At 40.1% G+C, this 23,493-nt stretch overlaps 1 protein-coding gene across 2 annotated transcripts; it reads left to right on the forward strand.

Annotated features, from left to right (window-relative positions):
* Positions 1-287: 287 nt before the first annotated feature.
* On the forward strand, positions 288-23,458 carry topbp1 (DNA topoisomerase II binding protein 1). 2 transcript variants are annotated; one of them, XM_079602112.1, is made up of 28 exons: positions 288-512; positions 882-981; positions 1,084-1,218; positions 1,455-1,598; positions 1,750-1,931; positions 6,108-6,301; positions 6,390-6,584; positions 7,240-7,403; positions 7,562-7,725; positions 8,286-8,536; positions 8,617-8,921; positions 9,022-9,194; positions 10,585-10,796; positions 13,739-14,061; positions 14,251-14,436; positions 14,513-14,628; positions 14,767-14,890; positions 15,795-15,959; positions 16,073-16,169; positions 16,272-16,467; positions 16,704-16,933; positions 17,235-17,374; positions 17,459-17,561; positions 19,402-19,565; positions 19,659-19,787; positions 19,881-19,970; positions 20,109-20,270; positions 22,936-23,458. In XM_079602112.1, exons 2-28 carry the CDS (start codon positions 895-897, stop codon positions 23,071-23,073), a joined length of 4,569 nt encoding a protein of 1,522 aa, XP_079458238.1. In that variant the 5' UTR covers positions 288-512; positions 882-894; the 3' UTR covers positions 23,074-23,458. The 2 variants fall into 2 exon arrangements, with proteins under 2 accessions (XP_079458238.1, XP_079458239.1); XM_079602113.1 differs by having other exon boundaries at positions 7,243-7,403.
* The last annotated feature ends 35 nt before the right edge of the window (positions 23,459-23,493 follow it).

Here is a 23,493-nt window from a genome sequence, read left to right on the forward strand (position 1 = left end):
TATAATATACATTTAACAATTGATTTTTTGAGCCGACTCAATCAATTCATTAAAAAGATTCGACTAAGAAGAACAACTCGTTTATAAATCGGACGTCGTAACTATGGCAACAGCAGTCTCGCGAACGAGAAAAAGGCTGTTCTTTGTATGAAATGATTGCAGGTTTCTTCCAACTACATAGAGTAAAACGAACTTGATTTAAAGAAAATTATCTCATTAAATTCTGATATTACGAACCTCCTGTCCGGTGGGTGGCGGTCATATATTTTAATATTTCTCCTGTCCTTACCAAAGACACAGAAGTGAAGCGGAAGTTGTTTTCAGAGCTAGTGGCGCGAATGACTGGAATACGGCTTTCTCTGAATGAAATACACACCGATTAGTTAATAATTTATTCTGTTGTTTTATACAATAGCTATTTATATGGGCGCAGTTGCAGTAATGATAATACAAAATTTAGTTGAAATGAGATCAAAGTCTTTTAGAAATTAGTTTTAACCCTTTGTCTCGCGGTAAGTCTTCGTTTGTTATTATAAGTGTTTGTTTTATTTTAATAACTAAAAAATAATTAAATTACTTGTTTTTTAGAGCTGTGCGACAGTATGTCTCGCTTTGATTTGTCTTGTTTGGCCATATGTTTATGGGATTATCAAAACAACCTGCCATTAGAAGCTGATTGATCATTGTCATTATCATAAGTTACGTAACGTCCGTTTTTTGTTTGATTTTTGTATTGATTTCCTATTTAACTTGTTAAAGCATAGAGACATGTTACATTACAGAATAACAACGTGCGATAACGGGATACTAGCAGATGTTTACATGTTTCTTATTGACAGTATTAAGTCATTGTACATTTGTTTTCCTTCCACATAATTTAGATTATATGCCACCATGTCAAAAGGCAAAAGGGATGTATATATTGTAAAATTTGTTGAACGCAATGGACAGAAGACTGATCTGGCTCTACAGGCCTATAAGGTGAAAAATGTGAAATTCTTCTTAATAGCTATCTTTAAATGCTCCCCTGGGTTAATACAATGTTTAGGCCTTTTGTTCATACAGTCATATGCTTGTCTTCAGGCAATAGTGGAACTTCAGTCAGAGAAGTATGTGCAGACGGTGGACGAGGAAGCCGCACTAGAGCTGGACCACAATGACAAATCCCTGTTTGTGTTCAGTGATTTCACCAGCAATTCCTTTGACCACTGCAGGAGGGTGAGGATTTCACTTTTGACAGTGCACAAAATCTGCTTTTTGCAGTGTATTTTTAATTGCCAGAATTTCAGTGCATCACTTATCTCTGTATTATTGACAAAGATGCTTAGAATAATGTAATAGAACTTCAGTTGTAATACCTGAACTCTTGTGTTCTGTCCATTTATGTTTCCCTAATTGTCCCTGTATTATTATAAATGTTGATAGTCTTCTAAAACTCTAGTGTTTTTTTGCAGCTGGGATGCAGGATTGTGAGTCCTTTGGTAGTACTGTTCTGTCTGCAGAAGCAGAGATGTGTTCCCAAAGCAGAGCAGCCCGTGTACAACATGGCAATGGCTGATATCACTATCTCCTGCACCAATCTCGACAAAGAGGCACGGGTACGGAGAAAACATTTATGATTAATGCTAAAATATTATATTTTTTTGTCCACCTTTGCTTACATTAGCTGTAAACTGGGATTGAAATGGCGATACACTTATATGTGCAGTTCTGCTCGACGAATAAGCAGTGTTTTTGTTGTTCTTGTAGAGTGAAGTGATGGATCTTGTCCAGCTGATGGGTGGACGGGTTTACCGTGATCTCAACGTGTCTGTTACTCACCTGGTGGCAGGTGAAGTGGGGAGTAAGAAATACCTGGTGGCCGCAAGCCTCGGGAAGCCCATCCTATTGCCCATCTGGGTGAAAGCATGCTGGGAAAAGTCTCAGGATAGGTAACTCATTAACTTCTACACGGTCAAATTGGTTATTTAAAGTCACTATGAAATCAACATTGGTAATTGTTTATATATATATATATATATATATATATATATATATATATATATATATATATATATATATATATATATATAAATGATGTATCCATGCAAATCTTTTTTTTTTTTTTTTTTCTTCACGTGCCCTCGTAATCTTTAAAGGGGGGGTAAAATACTTAGTTTCAGTCAATCTCATGTTAATCTTGAGTACCTATAGAGTAATAGTGCGTCCTTCATATCTCCAAAAAGTCTTTAGTTTCATCATATTTATAAAATAAAAATACAGCTTTCCGATTCTATCCGGAAAAAGCCGAGGTCCTTGATTCTGGGCGTGGGCGGAGCTATAGAGTCAAGCGGGAGCATCCACAACATACAAACTGCATCCACTGTTCCAGTAACACTGGGTTTTTTGGGAAGCTGAACAAGGTAAACTTTCCCTCACATCCCAAAACACACTTTTTTGGAGACATTCTTGACATCAACCATTCCTATTTAGCGCTGCTGATGATGATTTCCGGTAGTAGCGCGTCGATGAGCGCGGTCTTTCTCTCCTCTGGTCGACGTGTGCGTGAACGCGCTTTTCCGAGAGCAATGCTCATATAAGGAGTTCCACTCTGGTCTACGTCATTAGATCTACGATAGAAAAAAACCAGCCGAAACGTGTTGCAACCCGGAAGTATGATTTTCAGCACAGAAATTATCTGTTATTCGTTCAAAATAACTTTTCAAACTTTGGCCATTATTAGCATGAGAATCCATCTCTTTAACACTGTAAACAACTCTGAATACATGAAACACCATTGTACCCCCCCTTTAATCAAACTGTCTCCTCGCAAAATTCACTCTGATGAATGTGTACCAGGCAAGAGCCGGACAATAAGCAAATTACAACAATCCAATCAATTCTCAATGTTCAAAATCAAGTACCTCCTTGTTTGATCAAATGTTTCAAAATGGATATGTCAGAAATCGGAAGAAAAACTTTAAAGTCGGCATGAAACGGAAGTTGTGATAATCTTTTTTCCCCATTGTGAAATATAGCCGAGTGAAACAGCTTCTCGAATAAGAAAAAATGTAGGACGGACTTGATTGATTGGGCCGTTGTTGTTTGCTATTAATACGATTTCATGTGAGTGACAGGTTGTCCTGCCCTCCCGCCGTAAATAGAGAGGAAATGTTCAAGTTATTTTGATTAAATATTACGAGGGCACACATGCATTTTTCTCATTTATAATAAATACAATATTCCGATAAAAAATGTTTTGGTTTCATTATGACTTTAAAAGGGATAATTCACCCAAAAATGAAAATTCTGTCAGCATTTACTCGCCCTCAAGTTGTTCCAAACCTGTACATTTTTACATTTACATTTAGTCATTTAGCAGACGCTTTTATCCAAAGCGACTTACAACTGAGGACTACAGCAAGCGAGTCATCGTGAAGAGGCAAAAATAACGCAAGAAGTGCTCAAAATACAAAGTTCAGGCATTGCTCAGAGTAGCATAAGCCAAACAAGGGAGGATAAAAGTTTTTTTTTATTTTTTTTATTATTTTTTTTTATGTCAAGTGCTCACGGAAGAGATGAGTTTTCAGTTGTCTTTTGAATGTAGTCAGGGATTCTGCATTCCGGATGAGGGTAGGGAGATCATTCCACCAGCATGGAACCGTGAATGAGAATGTTCTGGAGAGTGATTTTGTAGCTCTCTGTGATGGTACCACGAGCCGTCGCTCATTGACCGATCGCAGGCTTCTGGTAGGGATGTAGACTCGTAGAAGCGAGTGTAAGTACGAGGGAGCTGAGCCTGTGGTCGATCTGTAAGCAAGTGTCAATGCCTTGAACTTGATGCGAGCAGCGAGTGGTAGCCAGTGCAGAGAGATGAACAGAGGAGTGACGTGGGCCCTTTTCGGCTCGTTGAAGACAAGACGGGCTGCAGCATTCTGGATAATTTGTAGAGGTTTAGTTGCACATGATGGAAGACCGGCCAGAAGAGCATTGCAGTAATCAAGTCTAGAGATCACCAAGGCCTGGGCGAGAAGTTGTGTTGCCTGCTCAGTTAGGAAGGGCCTGATCTTCCTGATGTTGTGCAGTGCAAACCTGCATGATCGAGCTGTCTTTGTGATGTGGTCTGTGAAGGTCAGATGCTCATCAAATGTTACTCCAAGGTTTCTGACCGACCTTGATGGGGTGATTAAAGTTGAATCTAGCTGGATAGTGAAGTCGTGCTGTAGAGACGAATTGGCAGGGAGGACGAGAAGCTCAGTCTTTGCCAGGTTGAGTTGCAGGTGATGTTCCTTCATCCATGCCGAGATGTCCGCCAGGCAGCTTGAGATACGTGCAGCTACTGTGGGATCATCAGGTTGAAATGAGAGGTAGAGCTGGGTGTCATCAGCATAGCAGTGGTAAGAGAAGCCATGTGCCTGTATGATGGGTCCCAGTGATGTGGTGTAAATGGAGAAGAGGAGCGGTCCAAGAACTGAACCCTGAGGAACCCCTGTAGTCAGTTGATGTGCTTTGGATACCTCACCTCTCCATGCGACCCTGAAGGACCTACCTGTGAGATAGGACTCAAACCAGTGGAGAGGAGTTCCTGTGATGCCCTGATGAGAGGGTGGACAGGAGGATCTGATGATTCACAGTGTCGAAGGCAGCAGACAGATCCAGGAGAATGAGAACTGATGATTTGGAGGCAGCTTTTGCGATCCGTAGGGCTTCTGTGACTGACAGCAATGCAGTTTCGGTTGAATGCCCTTTCTTGAAGCCAGATTGGTTTACATCTAGTTGGTTGGTCAGAGAGAGGAAGGATGATACTTGGTTGAAGGCAACTCGTTCAAGTGTTTTCGCAATGAATGGTAGGAGAGAGACAGGTCTATAATTTTCTAAGAGTGATGTGTTTAATGTCGGTTTCTTAAGCAGTGGAGTTACCCGAGCCTGCTTGAATGCTGTAGGAAAAGTGCCAGTGTGGAGGGATGCGTTGATGATGTGTGTGAGTGCTGGTAGAAGTGTGGGAGAGATGGCTTGTAGAAGGTGTGAGGGGATGGGATCTAGAGGGCAGGTGGTGGGATGACTGGAGAGGAGAAGTTTAGATACTTCTTCCTCGGTTAGTGGAGAGAATGAGGAGAGAAGGTGTTTGGGAGTGGGAGGGGTTGGACTGGGTTCCTGTGTGTGTGGAGCTGAGAACTGACTGCTGACAGTTGTTGTTTTGTTGGTGAAGAAGTTAGCAAAATCATCCGCAGTTAAAGCGGAGGTGGGTGGTGGTGGAGGTGGACAGAGTAGAGAGTTGAATGTCTTAAAAAGTGTTCGTGTGTTAGCGGTGCTGTTGATCTTGTTGTGGAAATAAGAAGATTTTGCTGCATGAACATCAGCAGAAAAGGAAGAGAGCAGAGATTGATACATACTAAGGTCAGTTGTGTCTTTTGATTTGCGCCATTTCCTCTCTGTTGCCCTGAGTTTGGTCCGGTGTTCACGAAGAACCTCAGATAACCAAGGGTTAGAGGGAGTAGTGCGTGCTGGCCTGGAGGAGATAGGGCAGATATTGTCTAAAGAAGAAGTTAGAGTGGAGCATAAAGTATCTGTTGCGGTATTAACATCCAGAGATGAGAATTGTGAGGGTGAGGGGAGAGAAGATGACACAGCAGAGGAAAGATGGGAGGGAGAGAGTGAGCGCAGGTTTCGTCTGAAAGTAACTGGTAGGGGGGTTGGTGGAGCATGGGTAGAGAGTTGTAGATTGAAAGTAATGAGGAAATGATCAGAAACATGGAGAGGTTTCACCAAAATGTTGTCCGTGATGCAGTTGCGTGTGTAAACCAGGTCCAGTTGGTTGCCTGATTTGTGAGTCACTGTATGAATTTCTTTCTTCTGTTGAACACGTAATACGATTTTTTAAAGAAAACGGGTAACCAAACAGTTCATTGACACCATTGACTTCCACAGTATGGAGAAAAAAAAGTACTATGGCAGTCAATGGGGTCACTCAACTGTTTGGTTTCTGACCTTCTTTAAAATATATTCTTTTGTGTTCAGCATAAAAAATAAATAAATACAGGTTTGGAACAACAGGCGAACAGAATTTTCATTTTTGGGTGAACCATCCCTTTAAAATCTCTATCTAAAAACATCTCTTTTTCCCCCAGTGTTTTCCATCACTCTGAGCTGAATACAGAAGACTATCGGTGTCCAGTTCTGAAAGGCTGTACGGTGTGTGTGACGGGACTCTCTACTGTGGAGCGTAAAGAGGTTCAGAGGTTGTGCGGTCAGAATGGAGGAAGCTACACGGGCCAGCTCAAGATGAATGAGTGCACTCACCTCATTGTCAATGAACCCACAGGTGACCCCATCATCTCTGACCCCCATCGCATTGTTTTGTGTTACAGTCTTAGCATGTACTTCACTTCAATTTGTGTGTTGCATTTCAGGTCAGAAATATGAGTTTGCCCGTAAATGGAACGTATACTGTGTGTCCCTGCACTGGCTGTTTGACAGCATCGAGAAGGGCTTCTGTCAGGATGAGAGCAGGTATGCCATGGAGCGTAAAGAGAAGAGGAGAACCGAGGAGAAGACGGGCAGACCCAATACCTCCACTCCTACAGGAGCCACCAGGAGCAAAGAGGGTGCGGAGTAAAACACTTTACTTATGGTGGAAATAATTAATATTTTTGTTCAGCAAGTATGCATTAAATTGATCAAAAGTGACAAGACATTAATTAAATTACAAAAGATTTCTATTTTAAATAAATTCTGTTCTTTTAAACTTTATTTATCAAAGAATCCTGAAAAAAAGTATGGTTTCCACAAAAATATTAAAGCAGCACAACCATTTTCAACATTGATAATAATAATAAGAAATGTTTATTGAGCAACAAATCAGCAATTACACTGATTTCTGAAGGATCATGTGACACTGAAGACTGGAGAAATGATACTGAAAATTCAGCTTTGAAATCACATGAATAAATTGCATTTTAAAATATATTCAAATAGGAAACTATTATGTGTAAATGTAATAATATTTCACAAATTACTGTTTTAACTATATTTTTTTATCAAATAAATGCAGCCTTGTTGAGCATAAGAGACTTCTTTTAAAACCATTAAAAATATCTTTCAGACCCTGAACTTTTGAAAGCTAGTATGTAAATTGACTGGTTATCATTTTTATTTATTTCATAAAACACAAAAACATCACCTGAATAAATCGATATTCTTACTAATTCCTATGTCATTCATTTTGATTCATTGAATTTACTTTTTCTTTTGTTTGTGCAGAAGGTCCCTCACTTCTGGGATTGAGTCATATATCCAATATCAGCATGAATGTAAATGAAACGGCCCTCACCACTGCAGGAATCAGCCACATAGAGACTCCTGATCCGGTCGACTCATTTGACATCACTGTCTGTCGAGTAGATGACCTGTTGGATGGCTGTAAGGTTAGTTTTGCTCAGTGTTTCCTGCATATTTATAAGTCACACATTTAGGACATTGTTCTAAAAGTCTAAATGAAATGATGTTGCATTTGTGTGATTTTAAATGTTGAATCTGAGATAAATAAATAAATAAACTGTTCTCCACCCTTTTCTTTCTGTAGTTGTACCTGTGTGGACTTTCCGGAAAGAAACTGGAGAAGCTGAGGCGGATGGTGAACTCTGCTGGAGGTCTGCGCTTCAACCAGCCCAGTCAGGACCTCACACACATAGTGATGGGAGAACCAGACCAGGGGGTCAAAGTCTTCCTTGACAAAGCCACTCACAGGTCAGTCAAAATCTATGTTGGGGTGCCACTAGGCATTGTTTTTTTTATCTAGTTTTAATTGCGTTATAGGTTTTAATAGGCCCAGCTAACAAAGTTTGGGGTCCAGGACAGGTTGCTATAAAGGACCCGATATACTTCAAGCGAAATCAAAGAATGAACTGGTGTGACTTTATTTTAAAAAATCAGGCCAAAACTAGCTTGTTTGGAGTTCGAGTCTGGAGTCTGAAACAGCTATCCAAAGAGAATTTTCTGGAAAAGTTTGCTATGGCTGGTAAACACCTTCGAACCACCTTTGGTCCGTGGTGATTACGTACCGTAATAGTTAGGTGCGCATGGGTGTATATAGCTGAAAAGCCATTTCAAACTTCTTTTTTTCATCTACTTCGCCGTGAGTGTATTGGGGCCTTTATGAGGACTTTGGAGGGAGAACTAGTTGTTGAATATGCAAGGTTCATAATACAGATGGACTCTTCCTATCTTCCTAAATTGCCATCCTTAGCCAGAAAAAGGTGCATTTTAAGTGATTCAAATGTGGTTCTCAGAGATGTTGTTCTCCATAGACCCCATATAGTGACCGTGAAGTGGCTGCTGGACAGTTTCTCCCATGGTACTCTGCTCTCAGAGGATGGCTACTTCCACCCCTCCTTCCTGCCTCCTGCCCCAGCCGCTGTTGATTTACCGGCTGCTCAGAAAGCTGCTCCCCGTGCCTCCAGACCCTCTGTAGCGCCCCCTCCTGCCCCTAGTCCAGCCCGTCAAGCCAGAGCAGAAGAAGACCTGCTCTCGCAGTACATGGAGACTGACCAGACTGTTGGTGAGTTGATAAATGTTTCATTCCTCCTCCTTCTACTTCTGTCTGTCTTCCTCACTCTCCCCTGACTGTCTTTAATGTAGTGGAGCTGCCTCAAGCCACTAATAGCACCAGGAGTCGGCAGAGCGTTTTGCTTCCGGAGCCTCCAGCTGCAGGGAAGGACTCAACCTTGGTTGAAACCTCAGAGGGTGGCCTGTTTTCAGGGAAGCGCTTCATCTTGGTTGGTTTTGGAGCTGAGGCTGAAGCCCAGCTCTCAGAGCTAGTCATGGAAAACGCTGGGAAGATTTTGGTCGGCCGCTCGAGAGCAGTGGCGCATTATGCCATCGTGCCACTGCTGGGCTGTGACGTGGAGGCCACAGTAGATGAGGTCGTAACGGATACCTGGCTGGTAGGAAAATCACAGTTTATGCACAGACAGACAAGATACCTTATGTAATTTTTGCCATTCTCTACTACTAACCTGTTTGTGTGTGTGTGTGTGTGTTCAGGCCATGTGTTTGGAGCAGCAGTGTGTGTTGCCGTTAGCCTCTCATCCTCTATTCACTCCAGTGACTGTGAGAGAGGGCTTCTCTCCTCTCAAAGACTGTGTGCTGTCCGTCAGTCAGTTTACTGGAGCTGAGAGGGACTCTCTCATTCAGCTCGCCAAACACCTGGGAGCAAGGTAAGACCTTCTTTTCACTGTTCACTGACATCTGATCACCTTCTAGGCAGTTTCAAGTTCATAACAAAACTTCACAAGCCTGAAGTACACACAACTTCCTTCATTGTGAGATGGACATGGTCATTAATTAAGTTAAGGATTCATCATACTAATTAAAATTGTAAAACTTTTTTTTATCATTTTAATTTTTAAACTACGCTGAAATGCAGGACTGAACCATTAATAAAAAATTTTTTTTTTAAAATCGAAATCGAAAAATGGCTTAGTGCAATTTATCAAATCAAAAAGCCTGTGATTTGATTTAAAAAAATGTGTACCAAGTTTCAGAGGGGAGCATGGCGTTATGTTCATTTACAGGTGAGCACCCGTGTTTTCAGTCACAGAGCTCCTTTGTTTGCAGTAAATGCAATCAGCACTCTGAGTTTGGGTTGCTTATAACCTGCGTTTAACAATGTAGTGCGTGCCACCCGTTTCGCCAGATTTGCACTGAGCAGCGTTTATAAACCTGCTACCAATAGAAAAGAAAAGAAGTCATCCATCTTTAATTAATAATATGATATTCTATTACCGATCAAGTGATCGAAGTCAAGTGTCTCAGCAGTCGCCGAGCGAACGCACAGAGTAACTTTATAATATCAACACACTCAAAGGTATTTAGTATGCTTGCTTTGATCAAGTAAAACAGTGCTGCGTTACCCCACAATTTTAGTTTATCAGATAAAGTGACCTATATGAGTAGTAATTGAGCACTTGCTGCTGTTTTATTTGAATTAAATAAAATATGAATTTAAGTGATCAAACGTAACTGTAACAAAGTTCATGTTCAGGGAAGAGGGAGTTCGGATGTCAAACGTAACTTTAATACTGGCATATAGGTAATAATAATACAGAAACATAAAATGTCCCAGGCTCTCGGCACCGCCCTGCTTCATACCACAATAACGTTAATAAAACTTTAATGCATTAGCTCACCCATGAACATGAGTCCTGTCAGTTTGCTGTCCATCGGCTGTGGAGGTGAAGCCAACAACTCCCATGATTCCACACTCATTCACGGCGTCAAGCTACGTCTTTGTTATTGTTTTGGGGGGGAGAAGCGACCTCTAGAGGCGAAACTTGCATACTGTGCCTTTAATGTTTGAAACGTTATCATTTTTCATTTGTACTTTGTAACATTTCTTAAATACTCAAGTTTTTGTTATTTTACAGTGAAAATGTTAATTTTTACAAAAGTAATATTTCGGGGGGTTTATGTGTGACTATGTTTGGCCAAATCGTGCTGCACTACGAAAAAGCAATTTTTTTAGCATCCAGAATTGCTGAATTCCTTACAATTCTCAGATATAATCTAATGTTTTCTTATTTCTCTCCCCTACACTAATATCTGCAGTGTTCAGGATTACTTTGTGCGGACCGCTAATCAAAGGAAGGGAATGCTTGCCAGCACTCATCTGGTACTCCAGACACCTGAGGGCACCAAGTACCAGGCAGCCCAGAAATGGAGTCTCCCTGCAGTCACGATCCGCTGGGTTTTAGAGTCTGCCAGAACAGGGAAGCGTGCCGATGAGGGACGATACCTGGTTGCCCTGCCACTCTCTCCAGGTTAGTCAGAAGTAGAATTTATAACTGATGATCTCAAGTGTTTTTCAATTATATGTTGTTACCGTATTTGTGAGCTCTCTTTAATAAACATTTTGTGATTGATTTCCTTTTTATTTTTTATTTTTTATACAGTCAGATAAAGAACAAAATATCCAGACTTGCTTGTGTTTTCTTAAAGGACAAGTTCGGTATTTTACACTTAAAGCCCTGTTTTCAGATCGTTTCTGATGAAATAGAGAATCAGAATCAGCAAAATTTGGACAGATGCTGCTGTCCCGAGAATTTTCGTTTTCTTTCGCTTCCCCCCCCCCCCCCCTCCCCCCCCTTCCACAATGGCTGCAAAGGTGCACAAGAATAATCCTTCCTAAAACGCATTAAACTTTCATTTACAAAGACGTGAAACTCACCGAGTGGTCAGGGGTGTTCACTGATATGCTCACACAAAAATCGCTGCAAAAGATGCTTTGCAACAGGTTTTATCGTAGTTTTCCAGCTCAACGGAAGAATGGGTGTGAGGCGTTTGAAAAAAATAGGTCCACAGTTTTACAACAAATGGGAAAACACCTGTTGGAAAGCATCTTTTGCAGCGATTTTTGTGTGAGCATATCATTGAACACCCCTGACCACTCAGTGGGCCCTATTTTAACGATCTGAAACGCAAGTGTCAAAGCGCAAGTAACTTTGTGGGCGGATCCCGGCGCTGTTGCTATTTTCCCGGCGGGATAAACGACTCTTGTGCCTGGCGTAAATCTAATAGGGGTTGGTCTGAAGTAGCTTCATTATTCATAGGTGTGGTTTGGGCGTAACATGAAATAAACCAATCAGAGCGTCCTCTCACATTCCCTTTAAGAGCCGGCGCGCTTGTTCCACGGCGGATTGCTATTATAACGGCGGATTTGCCAGCACACGCCAGGAGCAGTTCACATCCGAGGAGACCGACGTTCTCGTCAGGACCGTAAAACAGAGAAGTGACATTGGGGATGATGGGAGAAACCCACCCAAATCAGCTTCGGTTAAACAGGCGTATAATTTGGGTAAATGTGTAGCCTAATCTAGATGTTTTTTTTTTATCTAGATAGATCTTTTTCACATCTTCACGGACACAACAATGATTTCCCTCGTGTGTTAATATTTTTCCTTGTAATAATGTATGATTTGCAAAAATGAAAACTGCTGTTTATAATTATTAGAGAATCAAAGTGGATGCGCGTTAACACGCTACATTATGGCCAAGCACGCGCCCTTAAAATACCATATCACTAACGCGCAACGCGCCACTGTCTTTAGACTGTTTTTTTTCCTGGTCAGTGGCGCAATTGCTTTCTAAAACTAGAAAATAGCACCAGGGCAGTTTTGCGACGGAACACGCCTCCTCTTTGCGCTGAACCGCCCCCGCGAGCGCAAGTTCATTCCCTAATTTACCGACGTGCGTCTGTGGAGGGAAAAGTCCGCTGTGCGCGGGTGCAAAATAGGAATGATACATGCGTCGGTGTTCAAAGTCAATTGCGCTGGGTACTAGATAGGGCCCAGTGAGTTTCACGTCTTTGTAAACGAAAGTTTAATGCGTTTTAGGAAGGATTATTCCTGTGCACCTTTGCAGCCATTGTGGAGGTGGGGGGGAAAGCGAAAGAAAGCGAAAATTCTCGGGACAGCAGCATCTGTCCAAATTTTAATCTTAACCGTTCTATTTCATCAGAACGATCTGAAAACAGGGCTTTAAGAGTAAAATACCGAACTTGTCCTTTAATGAATTCTTCGTTTTTAATTATGCAACAAAGCACATATTAGATCAAGATAAACATTTTCGGCAATCAACCTTCTTCAGTAAATCATACAATGTTACTGTCCCCGCGAATCTTTAAAATAGTGCGAGTCCAATGATCTCCAGGTGGAGACTCATCACAGTGCTTCTCATCCCAAGAGTTTACAACCTAAATCACAATTAAATGAATCCAGTCGATTAAACAACCAACTAAAACACAACCACCCAAAACATTTGTTAAATGTTCAACATACACAACAACCACAAAATATTAAACACATCAATCACAGCACATACAAATCATTAATTTATAACCTTCAACATCTAAATTGACAAAACAAATACTTACAAAACCTCTTAGCCTATGTTCAGACTGCAGGTAAATGTGGCTGGTAAGTATTCTAGTGACAGTCCTATATACAAGCCAACCATGAGGGCTTGTATCATAAATGTTTAAAAAATCTGCTCTCCTTTTTCACATCCTCCTCTGTTTTTTTTCTATTGCCCACACTTAAATTAGCTGGTTTCTGCGGCAGATCACACAATAAATAAATAAACTCGTAATCACTTACTTTTAATGTCCTAATGTTTAGTTCCATATGAAAGTGTGCTACTTTTGATCTTTTTATAATTTTTTTATGCATGTGCAAGACCATGATGTGTTCGCACTGCAATCTGATATTGGCTACATTTAAAACAACAATGTGAACAGCTATACAAAAATATCGGAATTGAGCACTAAGACTCGCTTTTATAACCTTCTGAATGCATTTCATAACCAACCTTCAGAATGTAGCCATATAAATGTTTTAGTCTTTTCGGTGTATATATCAGATTTGACCAATCTATTTGCTATGTTACTGGATCTTTTATGAATGAATTAAATAAAATCTTTAAAAATATTCCCTAAAGTGGGATCGGTTGAAATAATATTCCAATCATTTGACCGAAAATTATTTCCTCAGTTTTCTGTGAACTTGATTAAATAATTGTTGCCTATTTTAAAATCTTTAGCCTGATTGAAGCCGAACTGTTGAGTGCAGTGATTTTATCTTTTTTTTATTTGAAAATAGTCAGATTCATTTCTATACATTAAATTAAAGTAAGAAATGTCATACACCATCATGAAATGGTCACTTAAACATTATATTATTACTTTCTCTCTGTGATTTTCCCATAGAGAGAAGTGAAGACAGTTTTGTTGGAGCATCTCAGAAAGACCCGCCGCCTCTGCGCCTCCTGCAACGCTCCCCAGAGCTACCCCTACTGGGACCACAAAACAGCGCTGCCATCACCCCTCTGGACACGACTCGCTTTCAGAGCCGCACTGTCCGTTCAGCAGTCAGGAAGTTGAGAGAAGGAGAGGAGGACCAGGCGGAGGTGTCAACCCCAGGACAAGAGGACGCCAAAGGAGCCCTGCAAAAAGACTCCTCTCTCCAACTAGACACTCCCTCTCGCTTCCTGAGCAGAGACCGACTCTTCGGACCCTCATTTAACACTAAGGTCAGCTGGAATTTCAAGTTCAGAAAACATCTTTTGCTTTGTTTAGGGTTAAAATGTTGTTAATAGACTGATAAGAAAAGGTACAATGGCAAAACCAGCCTGCTTAATTATAAGAATCAGAGAGGAGTGGATGATTAAATAAAATTAAATAACTAAGTTTTGTATTGTGTTTGTACGTCTGTGTTGCAGGATGTGTTTGACCATTTACAGACTCCTGGTAATAAAACACAGCAAGGTCAGGGGGCGGAGACTCCTCTGTCAGAGGTCATCGAGAGGAACCTTAAAGCTGCAGTTGCCAACAGCAACCGGAGTCATGTCACAAACCTCGCAGCCATGACTGCCAGTCCACAACTGGGAAAAGAGCCTGAACCTGAGGTACACGCACATAATCACATATACACTCGCTACGTTTATCTGAACACAGGTATTTACAGGTATGTGTGTCTTGCAGGTGGAGCAGAAGACTGCAGCTCCTCTAAGCGGGGTGGTGGTGTGTGTGAGCAAGAAATTAAGCAAGAAACAGAGTGAGCTCAATGCAGTGGCCGCCTCTCTCGGTGCAGACTTCAGGTATGTAACAAATCGAAATATCTGACTCTCAGTGAATCACATTAACATTACATGCATCTAAAACAGTCCCATCTGAGATGTTGGTAAGGCATATTTTAGGGTGAATGGGAGGAATCTAATGCCTTGTGTCTATTTTAGGTGGTCATGTGACGACTCTGTCACTCATTTAATCTACCAGGGTAAAGTTGGAGACAACAGTAAAGAATACAGAGCTGTCAAAGAGAGAGGACTGCATATAGTGTCACAACACTGGCTACAGGCTGTACGTACATGCAGATACTTGGGTGGGCAATATGACCAAAATCTTAGAAGCAAACCACAGCAAAACTAATACTTCCTTAATACAAGTTAAAAGTTCTTAAGTAATCAGTCGGTAATAAAATAAGAACAAAGAAACAAACGCCAAATTGAACAAATACAACATAAAGATACAGATACAAACAGTGCTTTTTTTCCTGTTGTTGTGTGATTAACATTAATGGCACAGACAGCAGTGGGTATATTAGATTGCTTTCCCTTGAAGACCTACAGTTATGCATAGATTCAATACTGACACGTCCCAAACAGTTTTTCCCCCCAAGCTGTGTGTTCCCTTAAGATATTACCTTCAGGAAGGACATTTTTACATAATTGTGTATATTTGACCGCTCAAGCGAATAAGCCTTGAAAGAGAACACAAGTCGGTACTCGCGTGCTGACAAGCTCATGCACAGAAATCCGCAGCCAGTCTGACATTGGTCAGCATGTCAGGACTGAATTGAGTTCTCTTCTGTGGTTTACAGCGCTTTTAAGTCTTTTTACTAAAGCATATAATTTGGTAATTCATTCATGATTCTTAATCGCTTCACTCGGTCCTTGCCACTTATGTGAGACGTCTGGTGAGAAAGTTTTGCTTTCACTGTTTCACACTGACAAAATGTGCACGACATCTTTATCCTTGTAAAAATAATGCATTACAGCTTTAAATTCGGGTAATTCAATTACCGGTAGATCTTTTTTTTTTTTTTTTTTTTCGCTGAAATGGCGAATTATCTTGATCGCATACTTTTTTTTTTTTTTTTACATTTTGTTGATTTTTGCATTTTATTCAGCGATTGTGGAATCTGACTAAAGCATTGTGAAAATATTTGAGATTTCATTAAATTCATTGTCCATCCTATTTTCAGTGTGCAGATGAGCAGAAGCATGTGTCGGAGTCGCTCTACCCTTTCACTTTCAACCCCAAAATGAGCCTTACCATGAGTCAGATGGCAGATTGCACTCAGAGGTCACCTCCCCCTACCACCCCCCGCACCAGACTCAGGGCGTTCGCAGAGAATGACGAGACCGGGGTGAGGGATTAATAACTGCATTACCATACTCTTCAATCCATGCATATTATTAAGCTTTTTTATTTTCTTTGTTTCAGTGTTGTAACTTAAAACAATGGTTTTTATTTTTCAAGCTTGGCCCTAATGATGACATAACAGACATCTCGACTCCTCAGCGAATCAGTGTGGGAGAGCCTGAGAAAGATCAGACCCTCAGCAATGAGAGAAAAAGTGAGTCATCTTGAAAGATGTGTCTGATTTTTGTGTTATATCTCTGTTTTGTCTCAATTCACAGCTTTTTTTTCTCCCCTTTTGTTCTTATCCCTTCCTTAGATATTACAGAAGCGCTGGAAATGAGAGAGAATCTTCAAAGGCAGCTTCAGGAGATCATGTCAGCCACTAAACTGACCAGCGGTCGAAGAGGCTCCTCGCGGTTGGCCAGAACAGGCTCAGGGGGGCAGGGCTCACCCCACACCCCGGACAGCCTGGGGCGAATGGGTAGAAGGAGCCGCAATTTAGAGGCCATACGGTATAAAAGCAAGACTACCCAGAGTACTCTCTCTGATCCCATCGGTGTCTCAAAGCTTGTTAGTTTCAAAGCTCAAAGTTTTCAGTTGTTCTCTAGGGAATGTAGACACATGACATGTTCCTTGCTACTGTTTTTTTTCTGCATCCTGTTCACCTGCATCAGATCAGCAGAGCTCCCTTTTTGCTTTGTGAATTTGCGTTTTTAAGATTGCATGTTATAAGATTGTGTTTTGGCAGGATGTCACGTCAAGTGGATGTGGACCTGAACACAGAGCCGTCTCAGAGTGAGCAGATCGTGTGGGATGATCCCACAGCACGAGAGGAGAGAGCTAAACTGGCCGATAACCTGCAGTGGCCTGGAAGCCCCTCCCAGCACTCCGAACCTCTAGCCCTCGTCCCGCTGCCCCCCTCTGACCACACGGCCAATGGCAGGGACTCCATGACTGACTCTGAACTGGTGGAAATGGGTATGCAAGGTTTTGCATTTGAAAAAAGTGTTCAAAAGTTAGGAGTTGGTAAGATCAGTGTTGAAAACAGATACTTTGATGAATAGAAAGTTCAAAAAAGCAGCATTTATTTGAACTAAAAATCTTTTGTAACATTATTAATGTCTTTACTGTCACTTTTGATAAATTGAATGTGTCCTTGCTCAAAAAAAAAGTTTTATTATTATTATTTTTTAACATACTGAGGAACGGTAGAGTGTGTGAGGAAGTGAAAGTACAATACAAATGTTCTGAATGATTCAACTCTTCTGACCCTTTCTAGCCGCATTTGAAGTCATTGATGCGCAACTGAGGCCAAAGGTGACCCCGCCTCGAGTCGTCACGCTACAAAACCCTGAAACACCTGAAGCTCCTAGTATTGCTTTCCCCATTTCTAAAACTGCAGGCGCTCCCCTTCCACCGGTACACATACACTTATCCATGCCATGGACTGCAGTTCTAATTCTTTTTATTCAAATCTGATCTATCTCGATCTATTCTCAACAGATTGAAGTTGAGGACGAGGTGAAGAAGGATCCTCCACGATTCCTGCTGTCTTCATTGAATCCTCAGGAACGCATTGACTACAGCCATCTCATAGAGGAGCTAGGTCAGTACACAATACAACTTAGTGTTTCCTGTTTCTTCCACTGGGTGACTTCATATTGTCTGTCAGTGTACCTCACTGCATTGTATTTAATTTTAAATCTGCTAGTCATCCTGCTTGGTCTTATGGTCCTTTCACACTGGCAGTTTAGTACAAAACAGGGCAAGGTTCACATGAAAAATTGTCATGGTAACCGAACCCGAGACTACCTGTATGAGGTGTTCTGAGCTCGGTTGCACTGGAGATGTGGTGTAATTCACGTGGATGTTAAAGCAACTCGGACTCGGGTGCTCACTTGTTCAGAGAGTACAGTAACCTGCGCATGCATTTTAGCCAATGACGACGTCATTAGTTAAAAAAATGTTGTTTACAGCGATGATGATTTACTTTGGATATAAGCAAAAGTGAGCATGGATTGTAATCGCGCATAGTGAGTGCAATCGGAGCGAATGGTTAATGAATGTCTTGCAATCCGTAGTAATAATCAATAAAAAAACACAATATGCGATCCCACGTCCTGTTTTCTATTATCCGCCGTGCACATTTATGATGATGTAAGATGAATGCAAATGCACCAGGGTTCGATAGAATCAAGTTGAGTGTGAAACCTGACCAATGCTGCGGGGGGAGCTGGGAAAAAGCAGACTTGGACTGTAGCAAACATGCCCAGTGTGAAAGCCCCCTTAGGGACCCTCAAAATAAGTCACCTTTATTTATATAGCGCTTTATACAATACAGATTGTTTCAAAGCAGCTTTACAGTGACGAACAGGAAAACAATGATTCAATGGTGCCGAACAGAAGCAGCTCTAAAAAGACAATAGTAAACAGTCATTATTCAGCTGCAGTCAGTTCAGTGTTGATTTAGTTCAGGAATGAGTTCAATTCATCTATAAAGCAGCTCTGGAGAAAACAGTGATGTCATCATTCAGCTCAGTTCAGTTCTCATCCAATAGTGTCAGTGCATTCAAGCCAATAATATTGTTTAATGTTATACCATCTGTATAATTGGGCTGTTGTCAGGTTCCGATCAGACCACGTCTTTGGGAGCTTTTAAACTATGTGTGGCAGAGCATAATGGAATGGGACAGAACGCAGGGGTTCTATGATGTTTTAAAAGTTTGACAGGTTTTTTTTTTTATTATTATTCAAAATGTGGCATTTGTGCCTGTAAGGACACAAGACAGTGTAATGGCCAAAGACATTCATCTCGATTTGAAATGTTTTTTTAAGTGCATTTTACCATGAAAACTCTCAAACTAATAACAACATCATGCTAATTAAAGAACTGTCCCAAAGATATAAAGCAGAAAAAGAAATTCATACTTAATACTTTTATCCAGTAAATTATTGCATTGAACACCTATGTTACAGAATATTTCCATTGAAAATAAATGCTACTTTTTGTAACTTTATATTCATCAAAGAGTAAAAAAAAATGTTTCACAGTTTCCACAAAATTAAGCAGAAAAGGTGTTTTCAACATTGTTAAAAAACACATTAGATCAGCATATTAGAATGATTTCAGAAGGATCATGTGACTCAAGACTGGAGTAATGATGCTGAAAATTCAGCTTTGCCATCACAGGAATAATTTACATTTTAAAATATAGTAAAATAGAACAGTTATTTTAAATTATAATAATATTTCACAATATTACTGTTTAACTGTATCATAAATGCAGCCTTGGTGAGCATAAGAGATGTCTTTATACATGTATATATAATTAAAAAAGCAAAAAAACAACCTCACAACTAGTTGGTTGTTGGACAATCCAATTGTTGTAACCTATCCCTAATTGAATTTCTGTTATATGATGCGTCTTGTATGTGTTAATGTGCAGGTGGTGTTGTGCTGGAGAAGCAGAGTTTTGACCCCAGCTGCACTCACGTGGTTGTGGGTTATCCTCTGCGCAATGAGAAGTATCTGGCCGCCATGGCAGCGGGCAAGTGGATCCTTCACCGCTCATACCTGGAGGCCTGCCGTGCAGAAGGACACTTCATAAAGGTGTGTGTCTGCGTTTGTGTTCCCTGTCTTTCAGACATGATCTAAGATAATGTTCATGTCGTGTGTGTGTGTGTGTGTGTGCGTGTGCGTTAGGAGGAGCAGTATGAGTGGGGCAGCAGCTCTATACTGGACGCTCTGTCGTCCATCAACTCTCAGCAGAAGAGACTGGCACTGGCAGCCATGCGATGGAGGAAGACTCTACATGGTGTCTCAAACAAGGAGGTACACTTATATAGATGTTTATACACTTGGCATGGATGAACCTGCAAGTACATAGTGTGGTGCGGTGCGGTGCGTGATGCTGTTGATGTGCAGGGAGCCTTTGGCGGCTGGACTGTAATGCTGAATATTGACCAGGCCAGAGATGCTGGATTCAGACGGCTGCTGCAGTCTGGGGGAGCCAAGGTCTGTTGTCTTTTGTCATATTGTCTCTTTTGATTCCAGATTTGAAATATTGGTTTTCTATGACGTTACAGGCAGTCGTTGCTATTTCCCCCCTCTGTATTGTTTCTTTGTCCTGTATTAACCCTTTTTTCTGTATAGGTGTTACCAGACCCTTCTCCGTCGCTGTTTCAAGAGACCACACATCTGTTTGTGGATTTTAGTCGGTTAAAACCGGGTGATGTCAGAGTGGACATCGGTGAGGCTGCAGCTCAGGGGGTCAAATGCCTAAAACCAGAGTATATTGCTGATTACCTCATGCAGGTGAGAGGATGTTTTTTTTGTTTGTTTTTTTATAAACCTCTTCTGTGCTTGTTTGTAAGGATGCACAGTTTGGTAAAAAAAAAAAGTTGTGTAATTATCAATTTAATTATGAAATAATAATCCTAATAAAATATTTATTACACTTTATTTTAAGGTGTCATTGTTAGTGTATAATTATATATTGAAGTACTGAGTAATATTAAGCAACTACATGTACTTACTATAGGGTTAGGATAGGATTAGGATTTAGTTGGGGGTTAGTTGCATGTAATTATGCATAATTTACTGTTATTACTATGGTAACATGTAACAAGGACACTGTAAAATAAAGTGTAAAGATAGTTTACCCAAAAATTATAATTTTATCATCATTTACTCAACCTCAAGTTGTTCCAAACCTGTATGAGTTTCTTTCTTCTGTTGAACACAAAATATATTTTATAGACAGTTGACGGCACCCATTGACTTCTATTGTATTTTTTTCGTACTATGGAAGTCAATGGGTGCCGACTGTTTGGTTACTAACATTCTTTAAAATATCTTCTTTGTGTTCAACAGAAGAAAGAAACTGCTTTTAAGTCAAGTCAAGTCAAGAATATTTGTATGGCGCTTTTCACAATACAGATTGTATCAAAGCAGCTTCACAGTATTAAATTAAAATAATAATAAAACGTCCATGTTTGGTAATGCTAATCAATAGTAATATTGATTGATTCATTAAATTGAATATCCCCAACTGAGCAAGCCAAAGGCAACAGTGGCAAGGAAACGAAAAACTCCATCAGGTGACCTAATGGAGAAAAAAAAAAAACTTGGGAGAACCCAGGCTCAGTCGGGGGCCAGTTCTCCTCTGGCGGTTATGAACAAGAGGCCGGATTTAACTGTAAGATTAAAACATTTATATGAATGCCTGGTTAAAGAGATGCGTCTTTAATCTAGTTTTGAACTGGGAGAGCGAGTCTGAGCAACGAACAGTATCAGGAAGGCTATTCCAGAGTTTTGGAGCTAAATGTGAGAATGCTCTCCCTCCTTTAGTGGACTTAGATATCCTAGGTATAACCAAAAGCCTCGAATTTAGCGATCTTAAAGAGCGCGATGGATTATAGGCCGATAGAAGATCCGTTAAATAGACTGGAGCTAAGCCGTTTAGGGCTTTATAAGTCAGTAACAATACCTTATAATTAATACGGAACTTTATAGGTAACCAATGTAGTGATGATAAGATCGGTGTTATATGATCATATTTTCTTGATCTAGTAAGAACTCTAGCGGCTGCATTTTGGACTAACTGTAGCTTGTTTATTGAGAATGCTGGACAACCAGCTAATAGAGCATTACAGTAATCTAGTCTCGAGGTCATGAATGCATGAACTAACTTTTCTGCATCAGAAACTGATAGCATATTACGTAGCTTAGCAATGTTTCTAAGGTGGAAAAGTTTTTGTAACATATGAAATATGATTTTTAAAAGACAGGTCGCAGTCTAGTATGACACCCAGGTCTTTTACTGTAGAGGATAAAGTAGCAGGACATCCTACTATGTTAAAGTTGTATTGTGAGAGGTTTTGTGGGTGGTTTTTTGAACCGATGAGTAGTACCTCCGTCTTGTCTGGATTTAATAGAAGAAAATTACGCGTCATCCAATCTTTTATATCTTTAACACACTCTGTCAATTTTGATAATTTAGCGTTTTCATCCGGCCGTGATGAAATATATAATTGAGTGTCATCAGCATAACAATGGAAACTAATTCCATGTTTCCTTATAATATTTCTATATGTGGCAGCATATATATTGAGAATAATAGAGGGCCTAGCACAGATCCCTGCGGCACTCCATAGTTTACTGAAGATATGATCGATTTTTTTCCATTTAAATAGACAAAATGGTAGCGGTCAGATAAGTATGATCTAAACCAGCTTAATTCTTGTCCTTGAACGCCAGTATAATTTTGTAGTCGATCTAAGAGTATTGTGTGATCTATAGTGTCGAACGCAGCACTAAGATCAAGTAAAACTAGTATTGAGATACAGCCTTGGTCCGAAGCTAAAAGTAAATCATTAGTGATTTTAACGAGCACAGTTTCAGTGCTATGATGTGGCCTGAATCCTGACTGAAACTTTTCATAGATATCGTTTTCTTGCAAAAAAGAGCTCAGTTGAGCGGACACAACTTTTTCTAATATTTTAGACATAAATGGAAGATTTGAAATGGGTCTATAATTTGCTAGATTATTTTATTTTACAGTAATATTATTATTATTATATTTATTATAATATTTCACAAAAATCTGTAAAATAAATAAAGTATTTAAGAAATATAATCATTTTATTTTGCAGTACAACTGTAGAATTTCAATTCTAATATATATCACTGTCTTAATTCTCAGAAGTTAAACCACTGAGCTTCTCTTTAGTTGCAAGTTTGTGAAGACTGTTGGCCCATGTTGCCTTCACAAATGTATATTATAAGTGACCCAAACTCGGGCATGAGCGATTTCGGTTTTATGTCGATTAATCACGCAGCCCTATTACACCTGACATTTAATGTACCAGAAGCAATAATGTGGAAATTTGATCACAGTAATTGCTTGTTCTGTTCAGCTCTGAAATGGTTGTTGTTGCCTAAGTTGTATGATTTAATAAGTTTGCCCTTTTAATGTCAGGAGCCATCTCCTTCAATGGACGCTTACTATCTTCCTGGTGCAGCTGCAGAGGATCTAGAGAAGGTTCAAGATACATCTTCACGCAAGCGGAAAGCATCCGGCGACATGTCCACATTGAAGAAGAGTCGTGTGAGATGAAACCGTCCCATTTCATGCTCGTAATGTGTATTTAATATGTATTTAATTCATTTTATTCATATTACATTGTAAGAATAAGAATGTCTGTTGTCAATAAAAAATAAATTCATAATGTACAAATTAGAAGAAAACTTTTTTTTGATTTCACCAGAAATCCAATTTAAACAATTTCACAGCTTGCATTTTTGTTTTATGCTGGACATCTCTGGACTGACTCTGATGTACTACCACTTTCTGTCCTACAGAGGGAGCAATCTTCACATATTTTGACTTATTGACCATTTTAGCCATATATGTACTGTAGTGCCTATTACATAAAAAATGTTTACACACCCTCAAATGCATGGACTAGTACTAAATAAATATAGTTGGAAAGTTGACGATTATCTGGCAGCCAAAAATATTTGATAAGACATGATG

The sequence above is a fragment of the Phoxinus phoxinus genome (genome assembly GCF_949152265.1).
Source record: "Phoxinus phoxinus genome assembly, chromosome: 24".
Lineage (NCBI taxonomy): Eukaryota > Metazoa > Chordata > Actinopteri > Cypriniformes > Leuciscidae > Phoxinus > Phoxinus phoxinus.

What these genes read in the sequence shown, in the direction of transcription:
- topbp1 (XM_079602112.1), top strand. Translation starts at nt 895, where the DNA reads ATGTCAAAAGGCAAAAGGGATGTATATATTGTAAAATTTGTTGAACGC. An exon ending in TCGTAACGGATACCTGGCTG is followed by an intron (nt 8,922 to 9,021) that starts GTAGGAAAATCA and finishes GTGTGTGTTCAG; the next exon opens with GCCATGTGTTTGGAGCAGCA. An exon ending in CAGAAGGACACTTCATAAAG is followed by an intron (nt 19,566 to 19,658) that starts GTGTGTGTCTGC and finishes CGTGTGCGTTAG; the next exon opens with GAGGAGCAGTATGAGTGGGG.